This window comes from Propithecus coquereli, unplaced genomic scaffold, assembly GCF_000956105.1.
Source record: "Propithecus coquereli isolate 6110/MARCELLA unplaced genomic scaffold, Pcoq_1.0 Scaffold77, whole genome shotgun sequence".
In the NCBI taxonomy this organism is placed as follows: Eukaryota; Metazoa; Chordata; class Mammalia; order Primates; family Indriidae; genus Propithecus; species Propithecus coquereli.
In genome coordinates this window covers 4,176,882-4,193,606 of record NW_012153840.1, presented here as the reverse complement: position 1 = coordinate 4,193,606, position 16,725 = coordinate 4,176,882, and the positions used below count along the sequence as shown (strand labels likewise).

At 37.7% G+C, this 16,725-nt stretch overlaps 1 protein-coding gene across 1 annotated transcript in view; it reads left to right on the top strand.

Annotated features, from left to right (window-relative positions):
* The window catches only part of VPS13D (vacuolar protein sorting 13 homolog D (S. cerevisiae)), a 237,909-nt gene that overhangs the window by 112,143 nt on the left and 109,041 nt on the right, over positions 1-16,725 (top strand). The window contains exons 49-55 of the mRNA XM_012662492.1: positions 522-652; positions 854-1,029; positions 4,931-5,054; positions 5,870-6,105; positions 9,194-9,302; positions 14,466-14,629; positions 15,826-15,934. Of these exons, the coding sequence (XP_012517946.1) occupies positions 522-652; positions 854-1,029; positions 4,931-5,054; positions 5,870-6,105; positions 9,194-9,302; positions 14,466-14,629; positions 15,826-15,934 (1,049 nt within the window). The remainder of the gene's footprint in view (positions 1-521; positions 653-853; positions 1,030-4,930; positions 5,055-5,869; positions 6,106-9,193; positions 9,303-14,465; positions 14,630-15,825; positions 15,935-16,725) is intronic.

Here is a 16,725-nt window from a genome sequence, read left to right as displayed (position 1 = left end):
TTTGAGCTGGATTCTTGGGCAATGGACTAAAAGAAAATACTAGAGAAGAGTCAAGTGAGTTCAGGGCATTATAGAATCTAAGTAATCTGAAATTTCCACTATATCCTGTAAAAATGGCAACGTTCTCTAGAAGGAAGTTTTGTGTCCCAAGTATAAACAGAAACGTATCATGTGAAACTGTCTTGGTAGTCAGCTTCGTAAATGGAAACCTAAGGTATGTGTGGCTGAACACCTATGTATTTCAGTTACTGTTATAATGATATGCACTTGATGAAGAAACTAGGAATTATGAGGATATTGATGTTGTCTCTGAGACTTTTTAAGGTCTGAATGGGAATAAGGAATAATACGTTGAGTGAATTGCTATTTCCATTCCATTCCTGGAAGGTTCGATATCCTCTTTGGATGATACAATAGTTTTTTCAGAGAAACTAAGTAATTTTGAAGGGTATTTATTTTTGTCAAACCAAGAATTTTTACTCTTCAGGTTAATTCATGAAAGTGGTTCTTGCTATTTGTAGGTATTGATGTCAAGAAAGGCCGAGGTCGATACATTGACACCTGTATGGTCATCTTTGCCCCCCGTTACCTGCTAGATAATAAATCATCTCACAAGCTTGCATTTGCACAGAGGGAATTTGCCAGGGGACAGGTAAGCAGTTTGCTGTTGAAAAATGACCAGTGCTTATTTACTAGTACAGTGAGTTTTAATGTCATAGCTTATCCCCATCAAGACTGTAAGTTCTGTGATATGAATAATCATTCTATAGCTTTTGGTGGAGGGTAAGGCTCAGAGTTGGTACTCAATAAACATTTGCTTGTTGACTAAAGCCAGTAATCCTGTGTGTTTTAGGGAACAGCCAATCCTGAAGGTTACATTTCTACCCTTCCTGGTTCCAGTGTGGTGTTCCACTGGCCTCGGAATGACTATGATCAGCTATTGTGTGTCAGACTGATGGATGTTCCCAACTGTATTTGGTCTGGAGGCTTTGAAGTCAACAAGAATAATTCCTTCCATATCAACATGAGGTAAGTTCAAGACTTTAAATATAGATAAAAAGTAGCCTTGTGTGAGGTATAGTAATGTAAATAGTAAGCCCACACTGCTCTTTGTAAAATGGGTACATATATTTCTGGCTCAGATGAAGGCCTTAGAACTTGCAAAATCCAGGAAGCATGAATGACCATTTTGATGGAATGAGCTAAACTGGGTGTTGCCAGTTTTGACCATTGTGTCATTGCTGTGGTCTTAGAGGCTACAAGAGAAAGGAGTAATGCTGAGCTCATACCATGATTACCTGCAACCCTGAAAAGTCTGTCTGCATTTAGATGGTAACACTGATTATAAATGTTTTTGTCTATTCTGGCACATTTGCACAAACTCTTCTCTCATCTGATGCAGTTCCAGTAAGTTATCTGGCCTTCTATGCCTAGCCCAGTAATGCTCAGTCCTTGTTAAGGCAAATCAACCAATTCAACCTTAACCAGCTTAGGATGACTTAATATTTCTTCCTGCTTTAGTCAAGTGCTTTTTTTTTTTTAAATTGTTTAAAAATTTTAAAATTCTGATAAAACACACATAAAATTTATCATCTTAACCATTTTTAAGTGTATGGCTCACTAGTGTAAGTGTATTCATATTGTTGTGCAATCTCCAGAAGTCTTTTCGTCATGGAAAATTCTGTACCCATTAAACAAGTCCCCATTCCCCTTGCCCCCAACCCTTGGCAACCACATTCTACTTTGTGTCCCTATAAATTTGACTGCTCTAGATACCTCTTATAAGTTGAATCATACGGCATTGGTCTTTTTTGACTGGCTTATTTCACTTAGCATAATGTCCTCAGTGTCCATCCATGTGGTAATATGTCGGAATTTCCTTCCTTTTTAAAGCTGAATAATATTTCATCGTGTATATATACCACTTTTTGTTTATCCATTCATCTGTTGATGGACACTTGGGTGGCTTCCAAGTCTTTTGACTATTGTGAATAATGCTGCTGTGACCATGGGTGTACCAATATCTGTTTAAGACTCTGCTTTCAATTTTTTGGAGTATAGACCCAGAAGTGGAAGTGTTGGATCCTATGGTCATTCTATTTTTAATTTTTTGAGGAACCACCATACTGTTTCCCATAGTAGTTGCATCATTTTACTTTCCTACCAACAGTGCATAGAAGTTCCAGTTTCTCCAGTTTCTCCAGTTTCTCTACAGTTCCAATTTCTCCTCACCAACATTTGTTATTTTCTGTGTTTTTCATAGTAGCCATTCTAATGGATGTGAGGTGGTATCTCTTTGTGGTTTTGATTCACATATCCTTAATGATTAGAGATGTTGAGTATGTTTTATGTGCTTATTTGTATATCTTCACTGGAGAAATACCTATTCAAGTCCTTTGCACATTTTTTAATTAGGTTGTTTGCTTTTTTAGGTTTCCCATTTTTCAATTAGGTTGTTGTTGAGTTGTAGGAATTCTTATTCTGAGAGTTTCATAGTTTTAGCTCTTACTTTTAGGTCTGTGATCCATTTTGGGTTCATGTTTGTATATGGTATAAGGTGAACGTCCAAGTTCGTTCTTTGGTGTGTAGATATTGGTTTTCCCAACTCCGTTTGTTAAAAAGACTCTCCTTTCCTGAAGACATGGTTTGGTACCATTGTTGAAAATCATTTGACCCTGTATGTGAGGGTTTATTTCTGGGCCCTCTAATCTGTGCCATTGGTTTGTTTGTCTTTATGCCGGCACCACACTGTTTTTGATGACAGTACCTTTGTAATAAGTTTTGAAATGAGGAAATGTGAGACCTCCAACTCTGTTCTTCTTTTTCAAGATTGTTTTCTCTATTTCTACAAAAAATGCCATTGGAATGTTGATAAGGAATACATTAAATCTGTAGATTGTATTTTGTAGTATTGACATATTAACAGTTATGTTTTCCAATCCATGAACATGGGATGCCTTTTCATTTATTTGTGTCATCTTTAATTTCTTTCATCAAATGCTTTTGAAGCTAAAGAATCTGAAACCAGTGCTATTTGAACATGTTTAGAAGCAAAATTTAATCTTTGACACATTATGGTCAGTTTTCTATTGTAAAGGAATAGAAATATGATAATTTAACAATATATGATCTAAAATAGTATTTATATTTGACTTTTAAATACATTATCTGATTTGTTGGTGGGCCCTACTTAATTACACTTTGCCTTGGCCTTGTTAGTTTGAATTGCATCTGGGTACAGTGGTTTATAAGCTGTCTTCCTGGCAGCTATTGGGCTCGAAGGAGATAACATTAGGGGCCAAGGGAACCAAGTGCATAGGGCTCCAGCACCCTCATGCCTACTTCAACCAGAACTTTTGTCTGTTAGTGTGTGTTCTTCGTAAGATTTCACTGGGAGTGCAGGGAGAATGAAGAGAGGTGTGGGATTCTGTAACTAAAACAACGAGTGTTTATATGCCGCCTGGGTGGAGACAGCTCAGATCTGCTGTGTAAGAATAGGAAGTCAATTTGGAATAAACAAAAAAGTTACACATGATTACTACCAAAAGAAATAAAAGAGGAGGAAGATGATTTGTGTACCTTTTGTTAATCCTTTAAAAATAGTTTCAGTATGCAGTCCTAAACTACTGAGAACAGAACTATGCCATCTATTTCTTTTACTTTCTCCAACTTTTCATTTGGAAACAATTTAAACTACGGAAAAGTTACAAGAGTAGTATAATGAACAACCTTATATCTTTTACCTAGATTCACCAATTTTCAACATTTTGCTACACTTTGTCTCTCCTCTCTCTTCTCTGTCTTTTGTATCTCTCCCTTGCCACCCCTCCCCCCTCCACTTTTCTGAACTATTTGAAAGTAAATTGAAGGCATCACGATACTTCAGCCATAAAAACTTCAGCACTTATCATCTAAAAATAAGGACATTTTTCTAAATAAATGTTATACCATTATTATATAGTGAAGAAATTTAACATTGATTTGTTTTCTAACAAATAGTCTTTATAGACTGAATAAATGACTGAAATATCCTTCAGAGCAACTCCTCCCCACGATCTGGGATCCAGTCAAGGATCAGTTATTTTCTGTGGTTCGTTTATTGTCTCCTTTAATCTGGAGTAGCCCCACTTTTCCTTTTTTGGTGACATTGACATTTTCGAAGACTCCAAGCCAGTTACCTTAGAATGTCTTATATTCTGCATTTGGATGATAGTTTGCTATATATATATATATTTGGGTCAGACATTTTTGGTAACCGTTACCTGTGCGATACGTGTTTTTCCATTGCATCCCATCAGGAGGCCTGTAGTGTCTGTTGGTCCCATTGCTGATGGGGTTAAGTTTGATCACATTTACCTTTCTTCTTTGTGAATAAGAGTAATCCATTGGAGGGATAGTTTAGACTATGAGTATTCTGTTTCCCAAAATCCTTTCACTCAATGGTTTGATGGTTCATACTTGAAGCTGTTACTTCATTGGTGGTTTTAAAATGGTGACTTTCTAATTCTGTCATTTATTCTACATTTTTTAACAGGTATTTTTCTATAAAGATGAGCTTTCATGGGACATAGGTAAAAAAAAAAAAGTAAAAAAAAAATGAGCTTTCAATTCCTTCCAGTGATATATCTGTATATAAATGTATATATGTGCCCACACATACACCATATACATGCTCTGCTTTTCAGCTCTTCTTTACAGCAGGATTTCAGTAAATATTGAAAAAATGAGAGAATTTGAAAATCACCATTTTGTAATTATGTTATCAATTTCTAGTTTTTTAGTATGATCTAAAAACACACAGTGGGCTGTAGATTTGGTGGTATTGATTGAGTCCCCAGCAATGTTGTGAATGTGAGAAACATAAGAAGAAAGCAGATTGTAGTTTGTTTCCTCCATTTTACACGACCTCTTTTGTTTCCTTATTCTGCAGAGATACCCTGGGAAAATGCTTCTTCCTACGCGTGGAAATTACTCTCCGAGGAGCTACATATAGGATCTCATTTAGTGACACAGATCAATTACCCCCTCCTTTCCGAATTGACAACTTTTCCAAGGTATCAAGTGGAGTTAAGAAGAGCCAGTTTGGCGGTTTCATGTGTGGAAGGGTGGAGCGTGTGCTTAAGATAATGGGACAATACAGTTTAAACTTGGGTTTAAAAGAAGCTGTACAGACAGGCTTTCTATAGCTGGACAACCCTAGAAATCCTTACCATTAGGAGGGTGGTTTCTGCTGCTTATTTTGATTGCTGGGCAGCCTTGTCCAGGCAGAAGTAATCTTTTAGCCACCAATACTTACTTTGACTAGAGTGTGTGGTTAATATGATGCCCTCTGGAGACATTCCGTACAGAGACAGGGATGAGATGATCCTGTGAGAATGGGAATGGACAGTTCTACTGTTGATTACTTATAGTGAGCATTTTTATAAATCTTCCAAGTAAAGCCAGTGTGGAAATCATTAGATTCTATTTTAAAACATGCCTTTGAATAACAGTGCCTTATAATATGTGGGATTTTCTGTAGCCAAATATCATATTCCTTTCTGTATTCAAAGTTTATCACAGGGGGTTTGGGGTAGGAGAGATACCATTGGAAGGATAGAATTGCTTCCCCTGGATTTTTGACTTGGCAAAGCTTCTTAAAGCCCTTTATCCAGTAGGCCCACGTCCTTTAATTGGTAGGTTTTTGGAATTTGTAAGATGATTAGAAAGGCATTTGAAGAGGCGAGATGATGAACCTCACTGATGATTGTTCCCTGTATAGGATTCATTTGGGAAGGATCTGGAACTTAAACCTAGGAAGCACTGACTCACTTTCCAGTAACACCACTCTGAATGAAAGTCCTCTTTGTCCTCTCTGCCGTCACTCTAGGTCCCAGTTGTCTTTACTCAGCACGGTGTAGCCGAACCCAGGCTCCGGACTGAAGTGAAGCCTATGACTTCATTGGATTATGCCTGGGATGAACCCACCCTGCCGCCTTTTATCACTCTCACTGTTAAAGGGGCAGGTTCCTCTGAGATCAGCTGCAACATGAATGATTTCCAGGATAACCGACAGCTTTATTACGAAAATTTCATTTATATTGCTGCTACATATACATTCTCTGGGTAATTCTGGATTAAATTACTGTTCTTGTAAAGCAGAAGGTTCTAATTATTAACTGGTTTTAAATTTTATGCAGTTTCTCAGGAGACCAAAGAACAAAGGAATAATGCTTCATTCTTTACCAAATCGTAGGATCAGGGTCTATCTTGAGAGGTCATTTAGTTTAAACCCTTGTGTTTTGGCTGGATTAAAATTTATCCAAAGAGGCAAGACTTTTTTTTTTTTAAAGATCCATTCTAGTATTTAAACTTTCTTTCAGCTATTTATTAGTCTGTTTTGCTTCTTTTGAAACTGACTGATCTTCATCATAATTATTCAAATTATCATTCTGACTCCTCTCCCCCATTGAGAAGACTGATTAAGCAGACACTTAAAGATCTGTCTTAATACTCACTAAAGCCAAGTGTAGGAGCTTAACTCCAGTAATTCTAATTGCCTTGGAATTATAATCTTCACTGTTGTTTGACTAATTGTATTTAGAAAACTCAGGTGAAGAATATCGAGGTTATTTTATTAATAATTCTGGTATTAGATCGGCACGTAAAGATTTTAAACACTGGGCTTTCAAAAAGTAGTTATTCCACCAACGTGTGCATACAGTTTATTGTTTCTATGCTAAAGTTAAAGGGACAATTTTAGAGTATATCTGTGAAGAAATGGAAATAGCTGAATCTTTAGCATTATAAGTATAAATCACCTGATAAACAGGACGTTTCAAGTTCTCTTCCTTTCCAAAATATTCTGAAAATTTTTGCATGTGAATGAGATTTTTACATGTGACTGGGGCACACAAAATAATTCCTAGATTTTTGCATTATCTTTCTCATCTGCCTACAGTCCAGATTGTACGAGTAATAACTTGAATTTGCACAGAATAGCCATTCTTTCTCCTGTCTGTTGCAGTTCCCTTTGGTAGTGATGGTGCTGTGATGTTTATCTTATTATAATGGAGCCAATAATGTTTGTTTGTTGTTTGTTTATTTGTTTTTAAAGATTCTGGCACCATGACAATGTGACATGCTCAAGGTTTAGTGCCTGAAAAACCAATTCTAAATCTGGTTGCTGGTCATGTTTTTCTCTTTGTGTTCTATAAATTCCAGTAGTTACTAAGCTCTTCAACTGAAGAATTCTAATGAAGGATTATGAGCTTAATGGGTTGAACTGATACGGAGCAGATATAAAGAGAAGCTTTGCGAATCTTGGTGTTCAGACTCTAACAGCAGAATTATTAATAGAATAATCCAGGTGTACTAAGAGGTTGAACCATCTTTTGGAGTGTACTAGAACTATTTCTTTGCATTCTTGGAGAGAACTAATGATGAAGAAGAAGAAATTTTGTTTTTGTTTTTATTAAGGTGAAATTCACATAACATAAAATTAGACTTTTTAAAGTGAACAGTTCAGTGACATTTGTTACATTCATAATGTTGTGTGACCACCACTTCTACCTAGTCCCAAAACATTTTTATCACCCCAAAAAGAAATGCCAAGCCTATCAGGCAGTCACTGCCATTCCTCTTGATTGCCAGCCTTAGGCTACCACCAGTCTGCTTTTAGTCTCTGTGGATTTACTTATTCTGGACATTTCGTATCAGTGGGATCATAAAAGTGGCCTTTTATGTCTGGTTTCTTTCACTTGGCGTAATGTTTTTGAGGTCCATCCACACAGTAGCATGTGTAAGTATTCATTCTTTTTATGGAAAATATTCAGCATTTTTTATGGCTGAGTAATATTCTATTATATGTGTATGCTACGTTTTGTTTATCCATTTATCCGTTGATGGATGTCTGGATTATTTCTACCTGTTGGCTACTATGAAGAGTGTTGGTATGAACATCCCTGTATATATATATTTGTTTGAGTACCTGTTTTCAATTCTTTTTTTGTTTATACCTAGGAGTGGAATTGCTGGGTTCTATGGTAATTCTGTGTTTAACTTTTTGAAGAGCCGCCATACTATTTTCCACAGTGCCTGAACCATTGTACATTCCCGCTGGCAATGTACAAAGGTTCCAATTTCTTCATCTCTTCACCAACACATTTTTTAATTGTTATTATACTCATCCTGCTAGGTGTAAGGTGGTATCTCATTTGGTTTTGATTTGCATTTGTTAATAACTAATGATATTCTTTTCATGTACTTATTAGCTATTTATGTATCTTCTTTGGGGAAATGTTTATTCAAATCATTTGCTGATTTTAAAATTGAATTATTTGCCTTTTTATTGTTGAATTATGTGAGTTCTCTATTTTATCTCATGTCATTCTTTTATCAAATGTATTATTTGCAAGTATTTTCTTCCATTTTGTTAGTTGTCTTTTTGATTACGTCCTTTGAAGCACAAAAGTTTTTTATTTTGATGAAATCAAATTTATCTTTTTTGGGGGAGGGGTCACTTGTTCTTTTGTTGTCATAAATACTAGTTTTTAACTCTTAATTTATCTATTAATACCTTATTTTTGATAATAGGGATTAATGGTAACAGAATAAATAAAACCTCCTCCAAATACCCCAAAGTGTAGCCGCACTACAACATTCCACAAAGCTTAGGGTTCTTAAACCACAGAGAAAGACAACATGATTGAATTGGAGGAAGGTGATTATGAACCCTTTGTTTTCTTTTCATTCTAAAGGGACTTCTGATTTCTTACCAAGACGTGGGGATGCAATGATGCTGATCTTCTGCCTGGCAGAATAGAGCTAATTCTTGGTCCCTTGATATGTCTGATGTCTGACTTGTTTTTTTCTATTGTTTTGGTTTTTGCCTTTTTTTAGCCTCTGAAGACATATGGTTATCCTTTTATGTTTGAATTTTAAGCCACTAAAATTATCAGGAGGGGAAAAATGTCAGAGTATGTCTTCTGACAGATGAATCTTTGAACTGTGCAGGAAAAAAAATATAACCCTGATCTTTCTGCTACGTCGGACTTTTTCTTCTATGCTTTAAAAACTTTTCTTCTTTAATAGAAGTTTTAGACATTTGCTTACATAAACTTGAATACATGTGTGAGTTTGTACACGTGTATATATTTATGTGTGTGTGTATATATACATATATATATATTTTTTTTTTTTTTTTAAATTCTAGTTTGCAGGAGGGAACAGGCAGGCCTGTGGCTTCCAACAAGGCCATTACCTGTGCTGAGCTCGTTTTGGATGTCTCACCAAAGACACAAAGAGTCATTTTAAAGAAGAAGGTAAGAGAGCTTAGAAATTAGAGTTTAGAATAAAAGATTTTTAGCACTGGAAGCGACTCAGGGTCTAGTCCAGAGTGTTTTACGATGAGGAAATGGGGACTTAGGCTGAATGACTTGCTTACATCGTGGAACCCAGGCATCTTGCAGGCACCAGGTCACTGTTCCCACTGTGCCCTGAGGCCTGCTATGGGGATCCCAAGCCCTTCTCTGAGGTGTTTTTTAGGTAGAACTTATTTTTCGAATTTGTGATTTATCTTTTGCACTATTTTATTTTTATGTTGTAACACTTCCCTAATCTTTTCCTTAAACTGAATTGGAAAAAAAAAAAAATCAAACTGACTAAAATTTCCCTTTTTCATGCTGACTTCAGAGTTGAAGCCATAAAAAGAGAAAAAAATGTCAGTTTGACATTCTTTTCAAGTCATTTTAGGGAAATGTTTATGCTAGTGGACCTATACGTGGAGAGAAAGGCAGTAAAATTTGGCCAGAAATATGAAAAATGACAGAAATAGTTGTTCTAAATAGTTGAAAGTGAAAGATGACAGCTATTTGGGAACACAAAGGTGCAGAAGCCACTTTAAGGGGAGGGAGGCCACCAAGAGTAATCATTTGAAGCACTGACTTGAGAGGGGATAGTTCCTGAAGACTTCACATAATTTAAACCAAATAATTCAAAAAGTACCCTGACAGAGGTGCCTGCTTCCCACCGGCTGTGCTGTCACTCCTGGCAGTGACGCACCTTCTTTACAGCTCATTTGGAGGTGATGTAGCTCTTGCCAGAGTTTTGATTAGTGGGGGATTCAAATTATTTAAAATTTTGTGCAGCAAATGAAACTCTAATACATGTATTTTAAAATTTAATATTTTAACAGCTTTTTTGAGATATAATTTATGCACCATATAAATTACCCTTGGAGGTATACGATTTAGTGGTTTTTAGTGTATTCACAGACATGTGCAACCATCACTACACTCAATTTTAGAACATTTTCATCACCTCAGGAAGCAACCCTGTAATCTTTAGCTGTCACCGCCAGGTTCCCCGATTTCCGCAGCCCCAAGCAATCTCTAATCTACATTCTGTCTCTATAGATGTCCGTGTTGTGCACTTTCATATGAATGGTCTTTTATGACTTGCTCTTTTCATATGACATGTTTCAACGTTGATCCATGTTGTAGCATATATCAGAACTTGTACATGTATTTTTGTATCATACCAGTTCCAAGTCATATAGTTCTCATTTGCTTAAAATGTGATCACACTCGTATATATGGCTGTTGCTTATGTGTGAGATACATTTTGGAAATGAGATTTGGGAATGGTGATAAGTAAAAGATCAGTAGGCATAGGAATTGAAGGTAAGCAGTTTTTGATGCTTTTATTGGAAGATTTGAAAGAGATTTTGAAAAGCAAAATTTTGGTCTGAAATCTAAAAGAAGTAGCAAGTCTGACAGACATGAATTTAAAAAAACAAGTGGAAGCGCCTTTGGAAATGATGTCAGGTGACTTTTAAGAACGTGCAAGGTGTGAGGCTGTTAGGGTGAGTGAGCACCAGCTCGGAGCGAGATGACCTACCAGGTGGGATATGAGCACCAGCTGTGACCACCAAAACCTGAGTGAAACACATGTGGAATTCCAAGGGCCGGTGACTGGTAGGCAGGCAAGAAGAGCTTTTTAAAATTAAGTAGCAATAATTGTAACATTTTAAATAACATTTTATGATTTATTGAACTTTTTCACAGTTATTATTTTACTTGAGGATGAAAACTGGTAAATGGGAGGTTAGATAATAAATGAGTTACACTGACATCTAAAATTATCTAAAACTATATGAGTGGCATTAAATGGATTTATCCTCTTTAGGGCACAGTGGCTCACACCTGTAATGCTAGCACTTTGGGAGGCCGAGGCAGGAGGGTCGCTTGAGGTCAGGAGTTTGAGGTTGCAGTGAGCTATGATGATGCCACTGCACTCTAGCCCAGATGACAGAGTGAGACCCTGTCTCCAAAAAAAAAAAGAAAAGAAGAAAAAAAAAAAGAAAGAAAGGTGACGTCTTAGGTGTTTGTTTGGTTGATTTATTTTCTGGTTTTTACTTTTGATTTTGAAACAAGCTCAAATTTCCAGAAAAGTTGAGAGGAATTTTACAAAGGCAGTGCTGTGATGTTGATTTGTCCCATTACTGGGGATGTTAACTTGGAGCACTTGATTGAGGTGTCTGCCAGCCTCCTCCACGAAGAAGTGAAGTTTTTTCCCCTTGTCGTTAGTATTTTGCAGAGCAATACTTTGAGACTGTAAATATCCTATTCCTCATCAAATTTTCTATTTGTGTGTTTGTGTGTATCAGGCAGTCAGTCAGTATGGGCTCCTCTTTTATTCAGTGGGTTATCTGTTACTATCAGTATTTATTTTGATGCTCAGTATTTCTCATCTTTGGCCAGTGAATTCCTTTAACCTTCAGTGTTATTCTGACATGTGCCCTTCCTTCCTTCCTTTCTGACACAGCAAGTTATCCTGGGCCCATCTTATATTTTTTTTGCATTGTTCCTGTAAGTTGCCACTTCTCCAGGGAGCCTCAATCCCTTTTATCAGAGAATGGAATTTAGAGACTTACGGTATGTGCACTAGGTGCACTCGCTGCTATTGCAGTGTCACAGTTCCCAGGCTCTCTCAGAGGACAGAGCTAGGGGTTTCATCTGTGTACCGGGTCTGTCTCTATCTATGTCAAAACCCAGCAGCTCACACTGATGTTTACAATTCCAGTCCAACTTCACAAAGATCATTGTCATTTTCTCCCCTTCCATATTTGTAAACTTCCTTGTCCGGCACTGAGAATATATTTATTGATTTGATCAGTTTCCCTGATGTAACTTGTCTACCATCACCACGGTTGCCCCCCCCCTCCCCTGTGGACACCCTTGTTACCTCCCTTGGGCTCTGATCTCCACGTGCTGGGCAGTCCCCCTTCCAAGCCCTTCCCTTTGCACGAATGCCCTCCTCACCTCTCTCTCTGTCTCTGATGCTCCACTTAGGTTCCTCTCTCTCACCCCTTGGCATGGATGTCAGAAGGTCATCATCACCACCTGCTCCCCCACCCCCGACCCCTGTCGCCCACCGGGCTGCCCCATCACTCGTGTGCATACTGTTCTTGTCCCTTGTGGGATTCAACAGTCCCATACTGGACCACCACAAACCCCCAGCCCCAAACACACAGCCCCCATGGACTTCTACCTTCTACAGTCTCATCTAATGGTTTGAGGACTAAATGGTTAGGGAAAGAGGGAACTTGAAGGAGATTGGTGCATCTCAGATTTTTAAGTGGAAATTTTGGTAATTTCCAGTTTATAATGAGCCTATACAAATGAGCAGGCAGTAGAGGAATCCCTGTATGAAAACTTAATCTCACCTTGGTGTCTGCATTTTGATTCCCAATCTATAGCATCTACAGGATAATTGGGATGCTTTTTCATGTTGGTTCTGGTGCCGTGGAAAGATGTATTCCCTTACTATGTATAAGATGTATTCTCTTACTCTGAGCAGAGAAGCAAACGTGGGGATTGGAGATGGAGAAGTATAGCCCAGTTTCATCTCTTTTTGCAGATAGAGGAGGCAGCAGCACACAGTAGAAAGAGCATGATTTCTTTCTAGATTTCAGTTCTGGCTTTGCCACTTAAAGATACGTGATAGCTGGTATTTCCCACTCCTCTCTGAGCTTCATTTTCCTACTGACCTCCCAGGTTTGTTAGCAGGATCAACTAAGATAATGTACAGAAAGTGCCATGTAAAGGGATATAATGATAATAACACAGCAAACATTTATTGAGACCATACCCTGTGCCAGGCATGTGCTAAGTACCTTGTGTTTATTACACTTGTCACAAGAACCATACGAGGTAGCCTAATTTCTCCCTTTGACAGATCAGGAAACAGAGGCTCTAAGAGATTAAGTAACTTGTCCAAGGTCACTCAGCTCGTAAAAATCACACAGCTGGTTCTCAAATCCTGGCATTTTGACTCCAGTGTTCATACTACTGTGTTAGTTTTTACTTTGTAGAATGTAATGCAAAAGCTGTCTTTCCAACACAGGTGTAGCGTTGAGTTTGTGGTACCCAGAAGTGTCTGTTGCTCTGGAGGAGCTCCTACCTGGTGAGAGTGTATGTCATCCTGACCAGTCTAGCTGGAGTACAGGTATGACTGACATGGAACTCTGCAGATCGTGTGAGGGAGGCACCATGGCAGAACAGTTGAGCTTGCCTGCTCTGGAATCAGGCTGCAGATCTGGGGCCCACCACCTACTAGTTATGTGACCATGCAGAAGTTACTTCGTCTCGCTAAGCCTTAGCTTCCTCATCTGTAAATAAGGATCATAATCATATAAATGTCATGGGATTGTCTTTAGGATTAAATGAGTTACTGTATGTAAATCTCGTGGACCAATGTCTGGCACATAGTAAATTCTCAATAAATATTGTTATTACTTCTAGTATGTAATGGATTTTATAGACTTTCTTGATTGACCTGGAAGCCCAACTGCTATTTATAACATATTTCTGAGGAGAAAATATATTTAGAATTAATAGCAATCAACTTAGTATGAACTTTGACTACAATGAACTTAACATTTGAATATAATCAACTTCTGAAAATTGGAAACCATCAATATAGTATACTTCTTTTATTAGACATTGGGAGAGGGAGGAAGACCTCTGCTAAATTCTATTTTTCTGTGAGTCAGATATTGAGACTATCATATATTCTTTATATAATTGGATCCCTTTTTAAGGTAAGGGCACGAGAAGTTGTCATCTGGAACAGCAGTAATTGTGGCAGTATAGCTAGTATAGGAGACTGCCCAGCAATTTGTTTCTAATTTCTTAAAAAGAGGAAAAAATATTAGATGTATGAAAATAATAAAATTTTTAAAACTCACAATATTTCTAATTTTTGGTTAGTTGGTTCAAGAGGTTAGCATATTTCATCCTAAGTGCAATTAGGAATTAACAACAATGAAAATTTGAATTAGGCATTTGTATAATGTGGAAAAATATCTAAGTACAGTTTCTACTCGAGAACTTACTCAGCCCTTAGAGGAAGCTCTCGAAGTGAGGAACTGGCTGTGGCCGCCCTGATGGCTCTTTCTGTCTGTGTGTGCGTTGGCTCCACAGGAACCAGGCAAGCGCTCTCAGCTGTGGAGGATGACGGGTACAGGGATGCTGGCCCATGAGGGCTCTTCGGTTCCTCACAACCCCAACAAGCCCTCAGCTGCCCGCTCCACCGAGGGGTCTGCCATTTTAGATATTGCTGGTCTTGCCGCAGTGACTGACAACAGGTAATTTTCTAGGCAACTTTTGATTCAACCTCATTGCTTTCAAATTCGTACTCAGAGAAAATCTACACCAAAAAATGAGAGTTATGTAAATGAAGTAAGGATTTATATATTTCTGTGTATATTTTTCTTCACTGACAGAAACCTGTCAGATTCCCAAATATGAATATTGGGCCTTCCCTTTTATTTTTTTAAATTTTTATGACAATACTCATGCATATGTTAAGAAACTTCAAACATTAAAAAGGATATGTTATGAAAAGTGAGTATTGGCCGGGCATGGTGGCTCACGCCTGTAATTCTAGCACTCCAGGAGGCTGAGGCTGAGGATTGCTTGAGGTCAGGAGTTTGTGACTAGCCTGAACGAGAGACCCTGTCTCTACAAAAAATAGAAAACTTAGCTGGGTGTACCTGTAGTTCCAGCTACCTGGGAGGCTGAGGCAAGAGGATCCCTTGAGCCCAGGAGTTTGAGGCTACAGTAAGCTATGATGATACCACTGTACTCTACCCTGGCAACAGAGTAAGACTCTGTCCAAAAAAAAAAGCGAGTATTTCTTTCACCCAAACTTCCAGTCTACTCTTACTCAGTAGAAGTAAAATTTCTTTCTTAAACTCTTTCTAATGATTTTGTTAAATCTTTCAAAAGCAGAAATTAAATTATCAATTAAATGTTTTTATGAATAATTGCTTGGATTCAAATCAGCTGTTTAAGTTTGAATAAGTTATTTTATTGACCTGTGCCTTTCTTCATAAAATCAATGTATTTGTTTTCAGTTGACACTTTATTTGCTTCTAAACAGACTTTAGATGACTTACAAATTAAAACATAAAAATAAAAGTATTTAGAAATACAACAGAAGAAAGACTGTTGACAGGATTTTCAATACATTTAGCAGATATCCCCTCCCATACTGCATGGTAATTTGTCATTGTGAGAATATAAGAACCTTTATCGTTGTGTTGTAGTGTGAATCTGTAACATCTTACCATGTTGTGTCCACTCTTTGTTGATTTCCATCTTTTCCTACTCCTTCTTCCTCATTAAGAGATAGTAACTGCCGCAAGATCCAAGCTAACATACCTTTAGATTTTAAGGGCAGAAAGTATTAGGAAGAAACAGAGCCCAGCCATGGTCCTCATGTTCTCTTCAGGCCTGAAATAGTTGACTAAGAAGAATTATTACACTTTCCTTTTTCCAGATACGAGCCACTGATGCTGAGGAAGCCTGATCGCAGGCGAAGCACAACTCAGACATGGAGTTTCCGAGAAGGAAAACTGACCTGTGGGTTACATGGGTTGGTGGTCCAGGTCAGTAGTTTTTGATATCCCTAGTTGTGGCAAGCAGTGGTCAAGCCTTCTTTGAAACAAAGTCTCAACTGGGTTATACATGATAAATTGTTAAGTGGGACAAGTTAATAAAAAGGATTGTATTATTCCATTTTAGTTAAAAGAAAGTCAAGAAACTTTTGTTGTGCATCTGTGTGTATTTCCATGGGAAATGTTTTGAAGGTGCTACACAGCAAGTGTGTTAAGAATGGTTTCTGGGTGATAGAAATTTTTTTACCTTGGCTTACGTGGATTTTTTTCTTTGACATAAATTATCTATGTAATTTTAAAAGAAAGAAAAATGTCAACTAAAAGTCTAACACTAAGTTAGGTAGGTTAGTTTTAGACCTGTGAAGTTGATATAATAGCTACAAGTCTTTTGTGAAGTATTCTGTGAGATGCTGAATCTAATGCTCTTGATTGGTTTACTTCCACATTCTTAGTGGTGCCCAAATAAGCATTTAATTGTCGTAGCAAATGTCAGAATGAGGACTATGGACAGTTTCCTTTGTCCTCTTCTTGGCCAGTCTACCCCATGATAATTTCCTAGGTACTTTCTAAGCAAATACGTGTTTGGAAAATTACCAAGAGTTTAGATTTTCTGCCCTTTCTGGCTTCAGGCTAGGAAGGAGACCATGAGTCGGAGAAGTAGGAAGCAACCCTTAAACTATAGGATGCTGGGAAGCGCACCCTGGGGACCTCAGAAGGTGTGTCTAGGAGGCTTGGGCATATCACAGAACAACATGTGCAACTGTGTGTGCGGTTCTGCCCCA